The 15,901-nt window shown below is 43.6% G+C and overlaps 1 protein-coding gene across 1 annotated transcript in view; it reads left to right on the top strand.

Moving 5' to 3' along the window:
- The window catches only part of DPYS (dihydropyrimidinase), a 45,546-nt gene extending 30,156 nt beyond the window's left edge, over positions 1 to 15,390 (top strand). The window contains exons 8-10 of the mRNA XM_033155730.1: positions 11,645 to 11,852; positions 14,341 to 14,437; positions 15,237 to 15,390. Of these exons, the coding sequence (XP_033011621.1) occupies positions 11,645 to 11,852; positions 14,341 to 14,409 (277 nt within the window). The 3' untranslated portion in view covers positions 14,410 to 14,437; positions 15,237 to 15,390. The remainder of the gene's footprint in view (positions 1 to 11,644; positions 11,853 to 14,340; positions 14,438 to 15,236) is intronic.
- The last annotated feature ends 511 nt before the right edge of the window (positions 15,391 to 15,901 follow it).

Here is a 15,901-nt window from a genome sequence, read left to right as displayed (position 1 = left end):
TTGCAGTTGAAGCAACTTTGCTCTTTATCTGTTGGTCTCAGATCCTGTGTCTCACTCCCAGGTTTGGGTGTTGCAGGTGAAACACGAAAAGACAGAGTTAGTGCCTGGTTCAGGCCTTCACCCATTCCCTTTGCTCATCACAATCTCTTTATTTGTATGACATTTTTCTACAAAAACGTGCCCAAGGTGACTCACAAAATAAGCATAGCAATAAAATAAAAATACTAGAAACAATTTGAATAACCATCTTAACAACCAGTAAATACAAAAAGATCATTCCTGCAACATTGTGTGAAATAATAAGTGAACATAATTTTTTATTATTATGAACCTTAATAATAAGACTCACCTGGGCTCGTTCACATCACACTAAACTATGGTTTATTGTGAAGTCTGACCTATTTTGTGTTGGTGCTGACCTTTAAAGCCTTGGCCCAGTATACCTGAAGGAGCATCTCCACCCCCATCATTCAACCCAGACACTGAGGTCCAGCTCCAAGGGCCTTCTGGCAATTCCCTCCCTGCGAGAAGTGAGGTTACAGGGAACCAGGCAGAGTGCCTTCTCGGTAGTGGCACCCGCCCTGTGGAATGCCTTCCCGTCAGATGTCAAGAAAATAAACAACTATCTGACTTTTAGAAGACATCTGAAGGCAACCCAGTTTAGGGAAGTTTTTAATGTTTGATGTTTTATTGCTTTATTATTTATTTATTTATTCTGTGCAGCAGGAATTGAGATCATGCCACAAATAAACTGTGTTGCACTCCAGTTTAAAATATGCTTATGTGGAATTAATGGCACAGTTCTGTACATATCTACTCAGAAGTAGGACCCATGGAGTTTGATGGGTCTTGCTCCCTGATAAGTATGCAGAAGATTGCAGCCCAGATTGAGTTGATTTTAACTAAATATGCCTCAAATTAATGTGCTATGGATCGCAATAGGCAGCCAAAAAGTCTTTGTGTTACAATGTCGATACAGAGCACACCTTAGGCTGAATAATGAATAACAGTAAACTTGAAGTAATTGCACTATGATATGACGGGTTTTTTATTTTAAAAAATGCAGTTTTAAAATGTACGAGAGAAAGAATTGCCTCCGCCCCGTCTCTTCAGTAAATGCCAGTACTGAAATATTCATTAAATAGCAGTTAAGATATCAAGAAACCCTTCACTTTGTGGTATTTATGAATTGCCAAACAGCTTTTTTTCACACTTTGATATACATGACACCTTAAATTTATCACCTATAGAGTGATGGAGAGCAAACCCAACAAGAAAGATTGTGCTGAGAGTGAAATGTTTTATATTTCACTCATTACCCCATTACTTGACCAATGTCATGAAAACTTTTTTTATAAAATTGAACAACAACACCCAGTTTATTGGGGGGGACACCAAAAAAGGCATGTGCAGGTACTGCTTTGTGATATATTGTGCTCTTAGGTTGCAGCTGGATGAATCTTTAAGAGAGCTGTGTTTGGAATCAGCGATTCTCTTAAGAGCATTACCAGTGCAATCCTATACATGTCTACCCAGTTACAGGTGGGTAGCCGTGTTGGTCTGCCATAGTCGAAACAAAATAGAAAATTCTTTCCAGTAGCACCTTAGAGACCAACTGAGTTTGTTCTTGGTATGAGCACACTGGTATGAGCAGACTGAAGAAGTGTGCATGCACACGAAAGCTCATACCAAGAACAAACTCAGTTGGTCTCTAAGGTGCTACTGGAAAGAATTTTCTATTTTGTTATGTCTACCCAGGGGTAAGTTCCCAGGAATAGGATTGCAGCCTTAATTGCTTAGCCTTTTGACTGGCAAGAGAACGTGTGGATGAAAAGTATTGAATTTGAGTGACAGCAGGCAATACATGCAATTTATTTTTTTTAATTTCTTCCAAGGGGCTGAAGGTGGTGTACATGTTTCTCCTCCCCATTTATCCTCACAACAACCCTGTGAGTTGGGTTTGGCTTTCATGGTTTGCCACTTTGATGTTGCAGTCTGAAAGATGAAACTCTTTATGTTGAAAGGGATGTGGATGTAGAAATCTGCTTATTTGTCTGCTTCCTTTGCTGGTCTGACTCTAAGTGCAATTTAGATCTTGTCTGCCCTATTCTTTACCATAAGCACTAGGCACTCTCTTCTTCTGTATGGGCATCCTTGGGAAAGTCCTGGAACTTCTTTGATGCAGATTCACCAATGATCCTTCCCTCTATTTCCTGTTGTGCCTGCCTTTCCTCAGTTTTTTTGCACGTAACAGTTCAGCTTGTTTTAAAGGACACATGCTGTGTTGAAACAAACACAGCCCTTCCTCTTTTTTTTTAAAGGCAGCAATTTAAAATAGCTGCAGCAGAAACATGGCCACAAAAACAGGAGATACTGTGGCAGGAAGAATGCAGACAGAGGCTAGAGAGCGATGTTGGAGGATGGGAAAGGAGGCTGGCTTGTATTTTTATCAGCCTTACCCTAGCTTTTTCTGAAATGTATGTGTGTTGTTCCAGTGGGGGGAATGATGGGCAAAGCAGAAGAGTTAAGTCAAAATCAGAAAGAGCGCAGTGGCTGCTGCAAAGCTAGCAGGCTGTCAAGATTTGGGAGGGGGACTGAGTGCTGGCTGCCCTCCCACCCATTTCTCCCCCCCCCTCCAACTTCATATAAATGTACCTGAATTTTGTAGATTCACATGCAAATGCTAGACTTTGTGCTTAGTCTCTTCATACACTACCAAAGCAAAACATGTAATTAGGTCTCAATGCAATTTCTGTTTCAGTTAAACAAGTCTTTGCAAGCTTTATATCAACATACGGCGCAGTATGTTTTACGCACACTACTATTATAAACCCGTGCCTATAATTCTGTAACCTTGTGCATGCTACCTGGAAGTGGTGTTAGTAAATATAACAGATAATGGACAAATATCACACCCTTAGTATATTGTGTGCTAATTGTGTGCCGCTATTTCTAGATACAGGCAGGGGCGTAGCAAGGGGGGTGGGGGCGGCTCACCCTGGGTTCCAGGGGAGGGGGGTGACACTTTGGCCTCCGCCCCGCCGGGCAGCCCCTTCCAGCGGCTATTTTTCGGTGCGAGGGCTGGGCCAGTGAGGAGGGGGCATCACGCTTGTCGCTGCTATGACACCCCCTCCTAACTGGCCCGCCCCTCGCACCGAAAAAAAGCCGCTAGAAGGGGGAAAGGGGGAGGCAAAGCAGGCGCTTGAACGTGCCTGCTCTGCTTCCCTTTCCCCCCTCCCAGCGGTTTTTTTCAGCAGGGGGTAGGCCAATGAGAAGAGTGCATCATGCCAGGGACAAGATTGACACCCCCTCCTCGCTGGCCCACCCCCGCCGAAATAAGCGACGGAAAGGGGGGGAAAGGGAAGCAGAGCAGGCGCTTCCCTTTCCCCCCTTTCCGTAGCTGTTTTTTGGCCCGAGAGGCGGGCCAGCGAGGAGGGGGCATCATGCCAGGGACAAGCGTGACGCCTCCTCCTCACTGGCCCACCCCTTGGGCCGAAAAAAAGCCATGGAAAAGGGGAAGATTCCCCTTTCCCCCCTTTCAGTGGCATCCACGTGCGTTGTGACGTCACAACAACGTCACGGCGCACGCACCGTGCCCTTCCCCCAGGGGGCTGCCTCTGCACCGCCGCCGCCCTGGGCAGCGCAGAGGCTTGCTACGCCCCTGGATACAGGAAATGAAGAGAAATAGGTTACTGGCTTTTAACTTATTGCATCGTTGAATTAAGTGTAAGACTTTGATTTCCCTAGGAATTTATCCATGTAATTTCATGAAGGAAATTTTATGGCATCGCTTTTTTCTTCTCCTCCTCCCCACAAAGGAAGATCACACGCTTTCAATCTGCTTGCCCTTTTATTTTGGTTAAAAGGAAGAACAAAGAACGAAGCCACAAAAGTCAGCTGCTGTGTGAACACAGTGTGCATTTCCTCTGACATGCAGCCTCACAAAACAGCTGCTTTCTGCAGAGAGAAAATTCCAAGGAAGTCAAAGAAAGCAGTGCCATGTTATTTACATAGTTCTCCTGTGCGGAAGACTCAAGTGTCTAGTTCCTTAGAAGCTAAAACTCACCTTTCCCATATCCACCCCATTTCCCAGTCCTGTCTTCTTTAAAAAAAAAAAAAAAAAAAAACCCAACCAATGTTTTAATTAATTAATTTCATAAGAAAGTGCAGGGGGTTCTATTTGAGACCCTTGCCCAAGCTTAATTATCACTCCTATTGTGGCCTTCATGGTACCCTCTAGATGTTATGTACTACAACTCCTATCAGCCACAGCAATAAGAGTTGCTGTTCAAAACATCTGGAAGGCACCAGGTGGATAAGGGCTGCCCTGTTGGGCTCAGTAAACCCTGTACCTGACTTTTGTCCACTTCCTGTGCTCAGGTGCACTAGAAGCAAGGTTGGCCGAAATAGGCGCTCATGGTCATAAATTACAAATTGGCAGCTGCAGTTTCGTTCAGAAGCTTTTGCCATTAGCTGAGCAATCAATACCAGCCAGACATTCAAAGCAATTGCAGGAACTTTCAGGAGCTTCCTGGCAATGCTCTGCAGCAATGAAGTTGTCAGTGATAACAGAAAACAGTTTGATGTGAAACTTTTATCGAGCTGAGCCCTCCAGAACTGTCAAAGCTGTTTCTTTAATCAGAGACTGTACTGTTCTGCTTTGTTCGCATGCCTACAGGTACTTTCTAATTGTTGTGGGTGTTGCCTGCGGTCCAGAAAGGCCAGCCCAAACTATGAAATACTTTTCTATTTCTAAAGAGGGATAGTGAAAGAGACAGGTGTGCTTCATCATATATACAGCATGCCCTGTAGAGACAGGGATTGTGTAGCCCTCCAAGATGCTGTTGGACTACAACTCACATCATTCTCGACCTCTGGCCATACTGGATGGGGCTGATAGGAGTTGGAGTCCAACAACATCTGCAGGGCCACAGATTCTCCATTCCTGCCTTAATATGTATTTCATGTACACACAGCAAAAAGACAGCTTCAAGTAAAGTGTCACTTATGTTCGGAAACATGGGACGCGGGTGGTGCTGTGGGTTAAACCACAGAGCCTAGGGCTTGCCGATCAGAAGGTCGGTGGTTCGAATCCCCGTGACTGGGTGAGCTACCGTTGCTTGGTCCCTGCTCCTGCCAACCTAGCAGTTCAAAAGCACGAAGTGCAAGTAGATAAATAGGTACCGCTCTGGTGGGAAGGTAAACGGCGTTTCCGTGTGCTGCTCTGGTTCGCCAGAAGTGGCTTAGTCATGCTGGCCACGTGACCTGGAAGCTGTACGCCGGCTCCCATGGCCAGTAAAGCGAGATGAGTGCCGCAACCCCAGAGTCGTCCATGACTGAACCTAACAGTCAGGGGTCCCTTTACCTTTACCTTTATGTTTAGAAATAAATCAACAAATCCTTTAAAACATTTGTGACAGACCTAGTGAAAACATCACTAGATCTAAGGCCAAGGTATCTCAAGGTTTTTCCACCTATATACATTTATATCCATGAAAGAGCCCTCAGTATACTTTGTTTAAAGCAGCCTGCTACTTTTGGACCATCAACCCCATCATGGGTTGATAGGCCTCAATAGTTTAGGACCACCTGCTCTTGGAAAACACATTTGTAATAGTAAAAAATACAATTAAAAATTAAAATTAAAACATTTATTACATTGTAAAGAGTTTACATGCCCAAATGGCCTCTATGTAGTTTACAAGTATAAAATCAATACGTAGTTAAAATGCACAATAAAACAATTCCATCAAAACATTAAAACCATTCATAATTAAGATTTCCAAGAAAACAAGTCCATCAAAAAGCATAACAATTAAAACAATTAAAAGATCAATTAAAACAACTGGAAGTTTGAGTTCAGGGGGATGCTTGCCTAAACAGCTGTGTCTTCAAGATCTGGTGGAATGCCAGTACTCTCGTATTTCAGTAGGGAGCCCAGGTGGTGCTGCCCTCAGTGTTGGCTGAATCTGTGATAGGTGGCAACACCTCTAATAGGCAACAACGTATGTTGGCAGTCCAAGTATAGAATGCCCTTTCCACATAGATCCAACCTGTGCTGACCTTGGACATGGAGTTGGGCAGCTTTGGCCTCACTGTCTTCTATTATGACATTTATGCTTCCTGGTTTTATGTAATCTATGTTACTGCATATTATACTGCAACCCACTCCGGAGTTATTTTTTTTAAAATGAAGAGCAGGCTATAATAGTTTTGGCAAATGGCCATTCCTCGGTGGTAGGACATGTGCTTTACTTGCACACAAGGGGTCAGATTTGTACCTAAAAGCCCTGTCGATGGAAGCACTGCTCCAGGACTTTTGCTTGTGCAACGGCCTTCCCTGCTCTCCTACCCCCGTGCATCCCTGAAAGTTGACTAGGGGTAGGTGGGTCAAGAGACACCCCACCCCCTAGAACAGCACACAGGGTAGGAAAGTGGGAGAGCGTTCCATCTGGCCAACTGAAATGCTTACACAGGTGGAACGTTCATAATAGTGAGACTGAATTCCACCCAAGGTCCTGGGATTCCACCCAAGGTTCTACAGTCAAAGGAGCTCAGTTATCAAAAGTACAAAAGGCCCCTGCCTGAGTTGTGGGAGAGGCAAGAGTCTGTTGCCAAGAGTGAATAAGCAGGGTTTCCACGCCCTCTTCTATACAGTTGACCAATAGTAAGTAGGTTGTGGGCACACTGAGGAATTGCTAGTGAACTGTGAATATGTTTGGGATATTGGGGAGATGTGGAGAAGGCAATGGGGAGAGAAAATAGGCTGTGGCCTGGCAAGCCATGGTTTGCGTGATTGGCTAGGAGATGACTTGAGCTTTAACCATGGTTTATTAACCAAACAATGGTTAACGTTAACTGTGACTTAGTGCTGCATGCAAGCAAGGCCACTGCCAGTTACAGTGGACAGTTCTGGGCTTTAGGGACCAATGGTTATCTTGGTGTAAACCAGCTTCATCCATTTGCCTGTGCAGGCTGAAAACGGCCCTGTGATTCAAATTCTGTATTTAAAAAATAGTTTGCAAGTTAAAAAAAAACCTCTCTCAACTTTTTAATGATACACTTGGGGTTTATTTGTTTCTTGACTCGCTTTGCATTGTTTCTGAATCCATAAATTGAATGTGCCAGTGGGTTTTATATGTTCCCTTCCCTAAGGATGTTCTGGAGATAATTATACTCTGGTCCCGGACTCCAAGCATTATTAACTATTGTGACAGGAGCACAAGACCAGAATGAACAGTGTGGCAATTACGCCATAGCCTAAGACAGTGTACCTTGGGAAATGTAGAGGACTGATAGGCCCTAAATCTGCTACTTGTGCTAGTTAGTCTCTCAGGTATGGGGAAATCTTTTTTCAGACCAAAGGCCACAATCCCGTCCGAACAGGTTTCCATTGCTGCATGCCCATGGTGAGCAGGGCCAAATATGAAAGTGGGTGGAGAAATGAATGCAAATTCTTTCCACATAAGAGGCATTATCAGAGGTCAAGGACACATTCCCACCAGGCAAAAGTGCTTGTGGAAATAGAGATGGTGAGGGGTGTGGCCTGGGAAGAGTTGAGAAGGCTAGATAGGCATTTAGATCCTGGGCCTATGTTTCCTGCCCCCCTGCCCCTACTTGTAACACATTCTGCCCACTTCTAGAGGAAGGAGCCTGGAATCTGGATGCTGACATCAGCTCCATGAAGCCCTAGTGTACCTTTACTTTGGATTCTGATTTTAAGCTCCTTTGAAAGTCAGTTTTGGTTGAAAATCAGGGGCACCAAGGCAAATGAGGAATGCTGCAAAACGACGAAAGGGTCTGTTCACTATATCAAGGCTTGTGTTTTATTCAGGAGTGCTTCAGGCAGATGAATGAACTAAGCTGGATCATTATTTAGATTCATGGCATGATGACAGGTCAAATGCAAATTTCCACTTATCGTAGGTTGTGCGCTCAGGTTGTCCTGCTGTAAGGAACACAGATTGATCTGCTCCATGAGCCACCATTTTGTGTCCAGCTCCCATGTGTACTTGAAGGAGGGGCAAAGCATGGAAATGCTCCAAATTCCATCTGACAAGGCTGAGATCCCCCAACTTGTTGGTACATATTGCCTAATACCAGCAGGCAGTGTGGCACACGTCCAACCTCACCTTTGACCTTCAGGGCAGTGGCTTTCTGAAACCTATTCCCAGAATTCCAAGCAGGTAAGCTGGAGGGCTTCAGTGCTTTAGCTGAGGACTCTTAATTTGTGACACGCAAGTGCTCTGAGTGGAAGGGAGGGTGGCTCAGTCCCAAACACCCTCTGCTGCCTTTGCCACCAGGCAGATGAGCTGCAGCAATTCCTTGACTGAGGGTTATAAATTGTGAGAGATAAGCAGCTGCAGCAGCCTTGAGTGGACCTTTAGTAAACTAAGTGTTCCTGTAACCATGAAGTACATTCCCCCATTTGGAGCAGGGTTCAGTCCACCTTTAAAGCTCAGAAGTAAATAAATAATAGGTCTGAATTGGGTCCTGTCCATACTGAGAATGAATGACTTTTGTTCACAGAGTTGAAAATTGTGTTGCAGAATTGCTGCTGTTTCGGGTTTTGGTTTTTTATTGGGGTGGTTGAGAACTATTGACAAATTTGATGGATATAAGAGAAGACTGGTTCATTTTCTTGGCTTTTCCTTTTACCTCTTCAGGCCTAGAGGGGTATATAACCGCCCCCCCCCAAGAGATGAGCCTGCATTTAACGGTGATGGTTTGGGGAAGTAGGTTACCTCCTCCAAGCCTCTTAAATAAAGAACAGTTCTTCCTCCTGCTAGAGCTATCTTTGGAGCAAGATTGACCAGGGCTCAGTTCTGGCATCTGATTTTAGCAGGCTTAACCTTGGAGCATATGCAGGGAAAAAATGATGGAAGGGTTCCTGAGCAGGTGCAGAGTGCATTTTGCTGTGAAATCTGCTAGTGTGTTTGTACACACACGTGTGTGTGTGAACATATTCAAGAAAAAACTAATTCAAGAAACACATATTCAAGAAAAAACTAATTTTGTAGAATTATTAATAAAACTACTCTTGGTATCTTTACAGCAGAAAACAGCACGCACAGAGAGGAACAGGATCGCATTTGCTGTGCTTACTTTGCTTATTGGGAGGAGGGGGAATGAAGGTGATTTAGGAACAATCAGTACTAAGGTTCTTGCTCCAGGGAGCTGGCAATAAGCACACTAGTTGCAACGGCAACATTTACTTATAAAAGAATGAAAGGTTTAAATGTCACAACATGCCAATAAACAATGATTTAAAAGCAATAAAATGGCTTCATAGCTTAAAATGCCACTACAGAGTCAGGGAGGTGCAGTGCTGCATTGCACAGGCTAACTTACCTGCCTGTTGCCTGGAGCACGTCCTTAATTACTATTGCAGAGATGGAGGGAAGAGGCTTGAGTTGGGTAGTTGTAAGGTGGAATCTTAGAGATCCAGTTTTGTGATGGGGGGGGGGAGTGAAAGAATCTGGAAGATTACATACGAAGTAGCAGTTTTTCCCATCTCACGAGGCTGTGAGTGAGATCATGGATATACCAGAGCCAGAGAGAGAGAAGTAAAAGGGGAATGAGATGCATAAAGGGATAAAATGGCAGTGCTGAACTCAGGCTTCCAGAACATTTGCTGTGACAGGTGGGGATATGGTCGCAGCTTTACGTTAAACTCTTGGTAGATGTGGTTAGTTGGTAAAAGTCGTCATCCTGTCAGATATGGCAAGCAGTTTTAACAGCAGTGGCTCATCATCTGGCCTCAGGGCGAACAGCCTTCTGCACAACCATTGATTCTCTGCAGTTTTGTGAATGCACTTGGTTTAAAAATAGAGGCGGGGGGGGGGGAATCTCCCTCTTTTGGAAAGACTCTGGTGAGTGCCTTGCTGCTGAGGAGTACTGACAACGTCCATTGCAAAATAACACACATAGTTCAAAGCCAAGGAAAATGTGAGAGGGTGGGTGTAGAGGGAGGCAAGGAAGGAGTCTAGCTGAGATAAAACAAAATCGAAAATTCTTTCTAGTAGCACCTTAGAGACCAACTGAGTTTGTTCCTGGTATGAGCTTTCGTGTGCATGCACACTTCTTCAGATATATCTGAAGAAGTGTGCATGCACACGAAAGCTCATACCAGGAACAAACTCAGTTGGTCTCTAAGGTGCTACTAGAAAGAATTTTCGATTTTGTTTTGACTATGGCAGACCAACACGGCTACCCACCTGTAACTAGCTGAGATAAAGTCATCTCCTGCAGCTGTCTACAGAAGTAGGGCATCTGAAAAACCGTGGTGTGGAACAACCTTCAAGGTCACTTCCAAGACAACCTATTCACTGAGCATTCATCCTGATTTGTTTGCACAAAGTTCATAGGGAGGTTTATTCAGCATTCATTGTGATTTGTTTGTGGGGACATAGACAATGTTGCTTTAAGCAATTGTTATCCCACATTTTTTGGTGCATTTCTTTTTTACTACAAAAAGTCCAATTTTGGGGGGAAAGGGGGTTTGTTGCACAAGAGTGCCAAATTCCCTTTATTTGCACATTCTGAATTATACCAGTATGCAGTTGGATCTTGCATACAAACCCTTGTGCTACTAAAAGATTACTAAAACTAAGGTGCAGTGCATACCCATTTATAGGAAATGCCGTATTGTGTAACCTCACCTTGATTCTGAAAGGGCTTTTTCACAGAGGGTCTGGGCTTGGACTAGAGTGTCACTACATAACAAAAGACATAGTGTGTCCCTGGGACATCCTGAGCCATGCCAAGTAAATATGTCTTATTTTAAATATTGTGAGGATCCTATGCCCTTTCAAAATGAGGTTTAGGGGGTTGGGAATTATTGGGTTGTTTTTATTTTAAGGTTTTATATTTATATTTTATTCTCTGAACACCCCTGAGACTGGATATAGGGCGGTATATATATATTCAGTAAAATAATAAATAATAAAATCTCATGCCACAGGTTTAAAGCTAAGTCACGGGAGCATTTCCACCCCTCAGATCTTGCTCTTACTGGTTCAGATTACTCCACCTTATTCTACCTCTCCTCATTTAACCCCCACAACAACTCTGTGAGGTAGGTTAGGCTGAGAGGCAGTGATTGGCCCAAGGTCACCCAGTGAGCTTCATGGCCGAGTGGGGATTTGAGACCATTTAACTTCCAGTGATTGGTTTTAATGCTGCTTTTGCACCTATATTGTTTTCTTGGTTTTTCATATTGCGTTGTTGCTGTAAGCTGCCCTAGAGAAAGTCTCTTTCTTTCTTTTGAAGGATGATACACAAATATTTAGAATGAATACATAAATATGGAAAAGCAGTGTTTCCGGAATATCTGCTGCTTAGGTGAAATTAAAATGCAAAAAGCATTGAGGAGCGAATGCATTCCTAGAAAGAAATAATTTTTCCCAGTAGATTTTGCTTCAAATCTGTGATTTAAAAGACCGCCCTAAACACTTGGAAGTGAGCACTGCTTGTTCCAGTGGAGTTTACTTCTAAAGAGGAGTTTCTAATGATTGCTGCCTTTTATCACAATTCCGTGTTTTCCTTAGACTACAAAGAATCTCAGCGGAATCTAAAATTTGCTGATTTCAAAACAGCCATGGTGACAGTTTGCATCATTCTTGCACGTTCTTTCCAAATGCAGGACGATCTCAGCAAAGACTCACCACCAAGCCATTGACTTCAACATATTTGAAGGCATGGTCTGCCATGGGGTAGCAGTGGCAACCATTTCACGAGGCAAAGTGGTTTACCAAAATGGTGTGTTCCACGTTGCAGCAGGAGATGGGAGATACATTCCCCGTGAGCCATTCCCTGAATATGTCTACAAAAGGATCAGGCAACGGGATCAGGTGTGTATGATAACAGTAATTCTGTAAGTCTTTATGCATAATATGAGACATGCTAGGGATTCTTGGACTCTGTCTCCTTTGACTAAAAGTACAGCGCCACCACCAGGAGGGCCCTGCTGCCACTCTGGTGCTGATAAACGTGCATAGGTTTAAAAACATAGAATTTCTTATTGTGGTATCTCAGCAGGCCTCTGTTCTTAACTATTTAAAGCATGTTTTTGAGGACAGTAATATCAAATCATAATATGGAGTGTGGCTTAATGAACGGAGGGCTCGTAGTGCTCATAATGGTGTGGGAAAGGGAGAAGAAACGTGTGGCAAGGAATCATCATGAGGCCATATTAGCTGAGATCTTGTACACAAATCTAGTGCAGCCGTAATGTTGGCAGCACGACAACAGATCATTTTTTCCCCTTTTCATTTTAAAATAACCTTTATTATCACAATAATTTTTAAGGTATTCTTTAAATATTATCCAATCTCTACTAACTTTCTGATTTGAGTTTCCTCTTATTCTTCCAGTCATTTTTGCAAGTTGTAAATACTCTTCTGTTGCCTTTCCAATTCTTTGCTATTAATATCCTAGCCACTGCAGGTGCGTACATCAAAAAGGGGTCTTTTTTTAATTTCCATGGGTATAATACCTAACCAAAAGGCTTCAGGGTTGTTGTTTTTAAATGAGAATTTGAAGATCTTTTTGAGTTTGTTATATATAGTATCTCAAAATTCTCTTATCCTCTTACAGTCCCACCACATGTGCATAAAAGTACCTACCCCGTTTTTATATCTCCAACAGCGACCTGAACTTTTCTTGTGCAACTTGGCCAATTTAGCCGGAGTTAGGTACCATCTGTATAACATCTTCATCACGCTTTCTCTAAGATTGTAAAATGTGGTGAACCTTATGTCTTCCCTCCAAAGCCTTTCCCATTCACTCATATATTGTCCAATATATTGTGTCCAGTGTACCACAACCAATTTCACCTCCTCCTCCTTGACTTCCCAGTCAAGAAGGAGGTTGTACATCTTTGAGAAATGTTTCCGTTTGGGCTGAATTAAGTTCTCTTCTAACTTAGATGTTTCTTCGGTGAACCCTTTTTGTTTATCCATGCCTAATCTTTCATTAATTTGGATATATTGAAGCCAATCAGTCAAATATATACGAATTTCCTTAAAGTCCTTTACCGGTAATTTAAATTCGTTATTTTTCTCTTCCAATAGCATTTTGTACATTGCCCACTTCCCCTTCATATTTTTCTTCTTCACAGCTAAAGCTTATATGGGTGAGGTCCACCAGGAGTTTTTAGGTTCTAATAGTTCTCTATATTTACTCCATATTTTATATAAAGATTTTTATTATTATGTGGTTTAGAAACCCTTTGTGGACTTTCACCTTAACATAGGCTATGTAGGCATGCCAACCATGTTGTTGTTTAGTTGTTTAGTCATGTCCGACTCTTTGTGACCCCATGGACCTGAGCATGCCAGGCACTCCTGTCTTCGACTGCCTCCCGCAGTTTGGTCAAACTCCTGTTTGCTTCGAGAACACTGTCCAACCATCTCGTCCTCTGTCATCCTCTTCTCCTTGTGCCCTCCATCTTTCCCAACATCAGGGTCTTTTCCAGGGAGTCTCCTCTTCTCGTGAGTTGGCCAAAGTATTGGAGCCTCAGCTTCAGGATCTGTCCTTCCAGTGAGCACTCAGGCCTGATTTCCTCAAGAATGGATAGGTTTGACCTTCTTGCAGTCCATGGGACTATCAAGAGTCTCCTCCAGCACCATAATTCAAAAGCATCAATTCTTCAGCGATCACCCTTCTTTATGGTCCAGCTCTCACTTCCATACATCATTACTGGGAAAACCATAGCTTTAACTATACGGACCTTTGTTGGCAAGGTATATCCAGCAAGTCTGTATCTTTTAGTATCATCCATTTGTGGGGATGCAGGCCAGACCTGCTGCCTCATGGTATAGTTTGAGGTCCGGTAGGGCAAAACCTCCTCTCTCCTTCCTGTCTATGTTTTATTCTAGGTTTCTTCCCATTCCAAATGAACCTTGAAATATCTCTCTGCCAGCTTTTAAAACAATCCATTCCCCCTAAAACCAGAATGGCCTGAAACAAAAAGACAACACGACAGCAGATCTCAGGGTGGCCAGGAAGTCTCAAGCAATGGGGGGGACGGGATGCATTAATACTGCATTGAGTAGCAAAAATCCACCCTCTTTCCAGCAGTCAAATCTTATATCTGTCTCCCCTCAAATTTCTCAGGTTCAAGCTTTGACAAGTCTCCAGGAGAGGGGCATTCCAAGTGAACACCCCATGAAGGTGGACTTTGCAAGCATGTGAATTCCATCCATGGGTTTTGAACTGCTGTTGAAAATAATGGCAGTGTGCAATTTTGATTTTGACAAGTTTCTTGCAGTGGGAGGAGGTGGAGGTGGGCAGGGAAGGAGAACGTGAAAGAAATAAAAATGAAACATGTCGTTGCAGGTTTGCCAGCCTGTTCCTGTCAAGCGAGCACCATATGTGGGCAAAGTGATTGCTGTTGAGGGAAAATAATTCCCACAATACAGTTCATCTTTGACATGTGAGTGTCTCATTTGGCCCCTGGAAACTGACTGGTCCCAAAGCGGTTCTGGCCACACACAAGTAACTTGTGGGATGTAAGTCCAACCCAAGTGCTGCTGGATCAAGGCCCTTGCCTTCACTGCATTCCCATCCCGCACATGAAAAGTATTGTTCTGGGGGTAGGAGGCGTCAGTCTGGGTTATATCCATGAGTGTCTTTCAGGTCTGCGATTCTGCACCAAGGAGGTTTAGAATCTAGTAGAAGCTGCCGAGGAGTGGTGAAACGATGGGTGCCTTTCAACAAAGCCTTAATTGGTTTCCCCCCTTCTTCCTTGGCGCCCCCTAGGGGGTTCCCACAACCCTCCAGAGGCAGATTTAGATGGAACTGTGCCTGTGTGTGAACAATTTGTGTGCAACAATTTAGGGGCCCATCCAGAGTTTTCTGTTTGTCCCGCAATTTCTAGTCACAGGTCCAAGAAGGGTTTTATTTTTGTCCCGCTACTTCCCCTGAGAAATCCCTGATGCAACATCAGAGCAAATGCCAATCTGCAGAAAACCCTATTGACAGTTGTTCCAACTCCACTGTAAAGAGGTATTCCTGAGGAAAGTGACAGGACCAAAAAACAAAACCCCAAACCCCACCTCTTGGACCCATGACTAGAAATCATGGGGGAACTGTAGCTGCACACTTTGTTTTGAATCCCACCCTTTAGTAATTCTTATAAGCTCGCTCTTCTGTCACCAAGAGAGGCAATAAGAATTAAGAGACATCCTCCTTTGGAAGGATTACAACATGTTTTCTTCCTCTTGTTTCTCTAGGTCAAAAAACCAGATGAAAATGATTCTGTTCGTCCTGCTTCTGCAACCTACTCTAGGGCCCTATTAGTTTGCAATTTTGATTTCTGTATGATGCATCAGCATTGGAAAACAGCTGAGATTATCTCAATTCATAAATGACTATTTTCCTCTGCAATTTTGACCATTGCTACCTCTTTTGAAAGTTTACAGACATTTATATTAATAATTGCATTTATATTAGTATAATATAAATGCAGTATAAATAAGTGCATTTACATTACCATGCAAACCTTTTCTGAGGTCCATTGTGATTTTATATGAGGACATGGAGAGGGTGGGGTTGCCATGCCCCAGTCCCATCTCTGTATTATGTAGTAATCCTCACGAATAAGACATCTACCGTATTTTTCGGTCCATAAGGCACTCCGGACCACAAGACACACCTGTTTTTTAAAGGGGAAAAACCAGGAAAAAATATTGTCCTGGTTTTGCTCCTCTAAAAGGCTGGAGGGGGAGCCCCTTCTCCCTTCACAGCAGCTCATCTCTGCTCCGTTTCTCCCCTCATCCCCATGTCCCTTTAAAGCAAGAGGGGATGAGCCTGCTTTCGGCATTGGCGCGCGGGGCGCAGGGTGGTGGAGAAAGCAGCAGCATCCCCGCTGTTTTCTCCACCACCCTGCACCTTGCAC

Source organism: Lacerta agilis, chromosome 7, assembly GCF_009819535.1.
Source record: "Lacerta agilis isolate rLacAgi1 chromosome 7, rLacAgi1.pri, whole genome shotgun sequence".
In the NCBI taxonomy this organism is placed as follows: domain Eukaryota; kingdom Metazoa; phylum Chordata; class Lepidosauria; order Squamata; family Lacertidae; genus Lacerta; species Lacerta agilis.
This window is presented reverse-complemented; position numbering and strand designations above follow the sequence as displayed.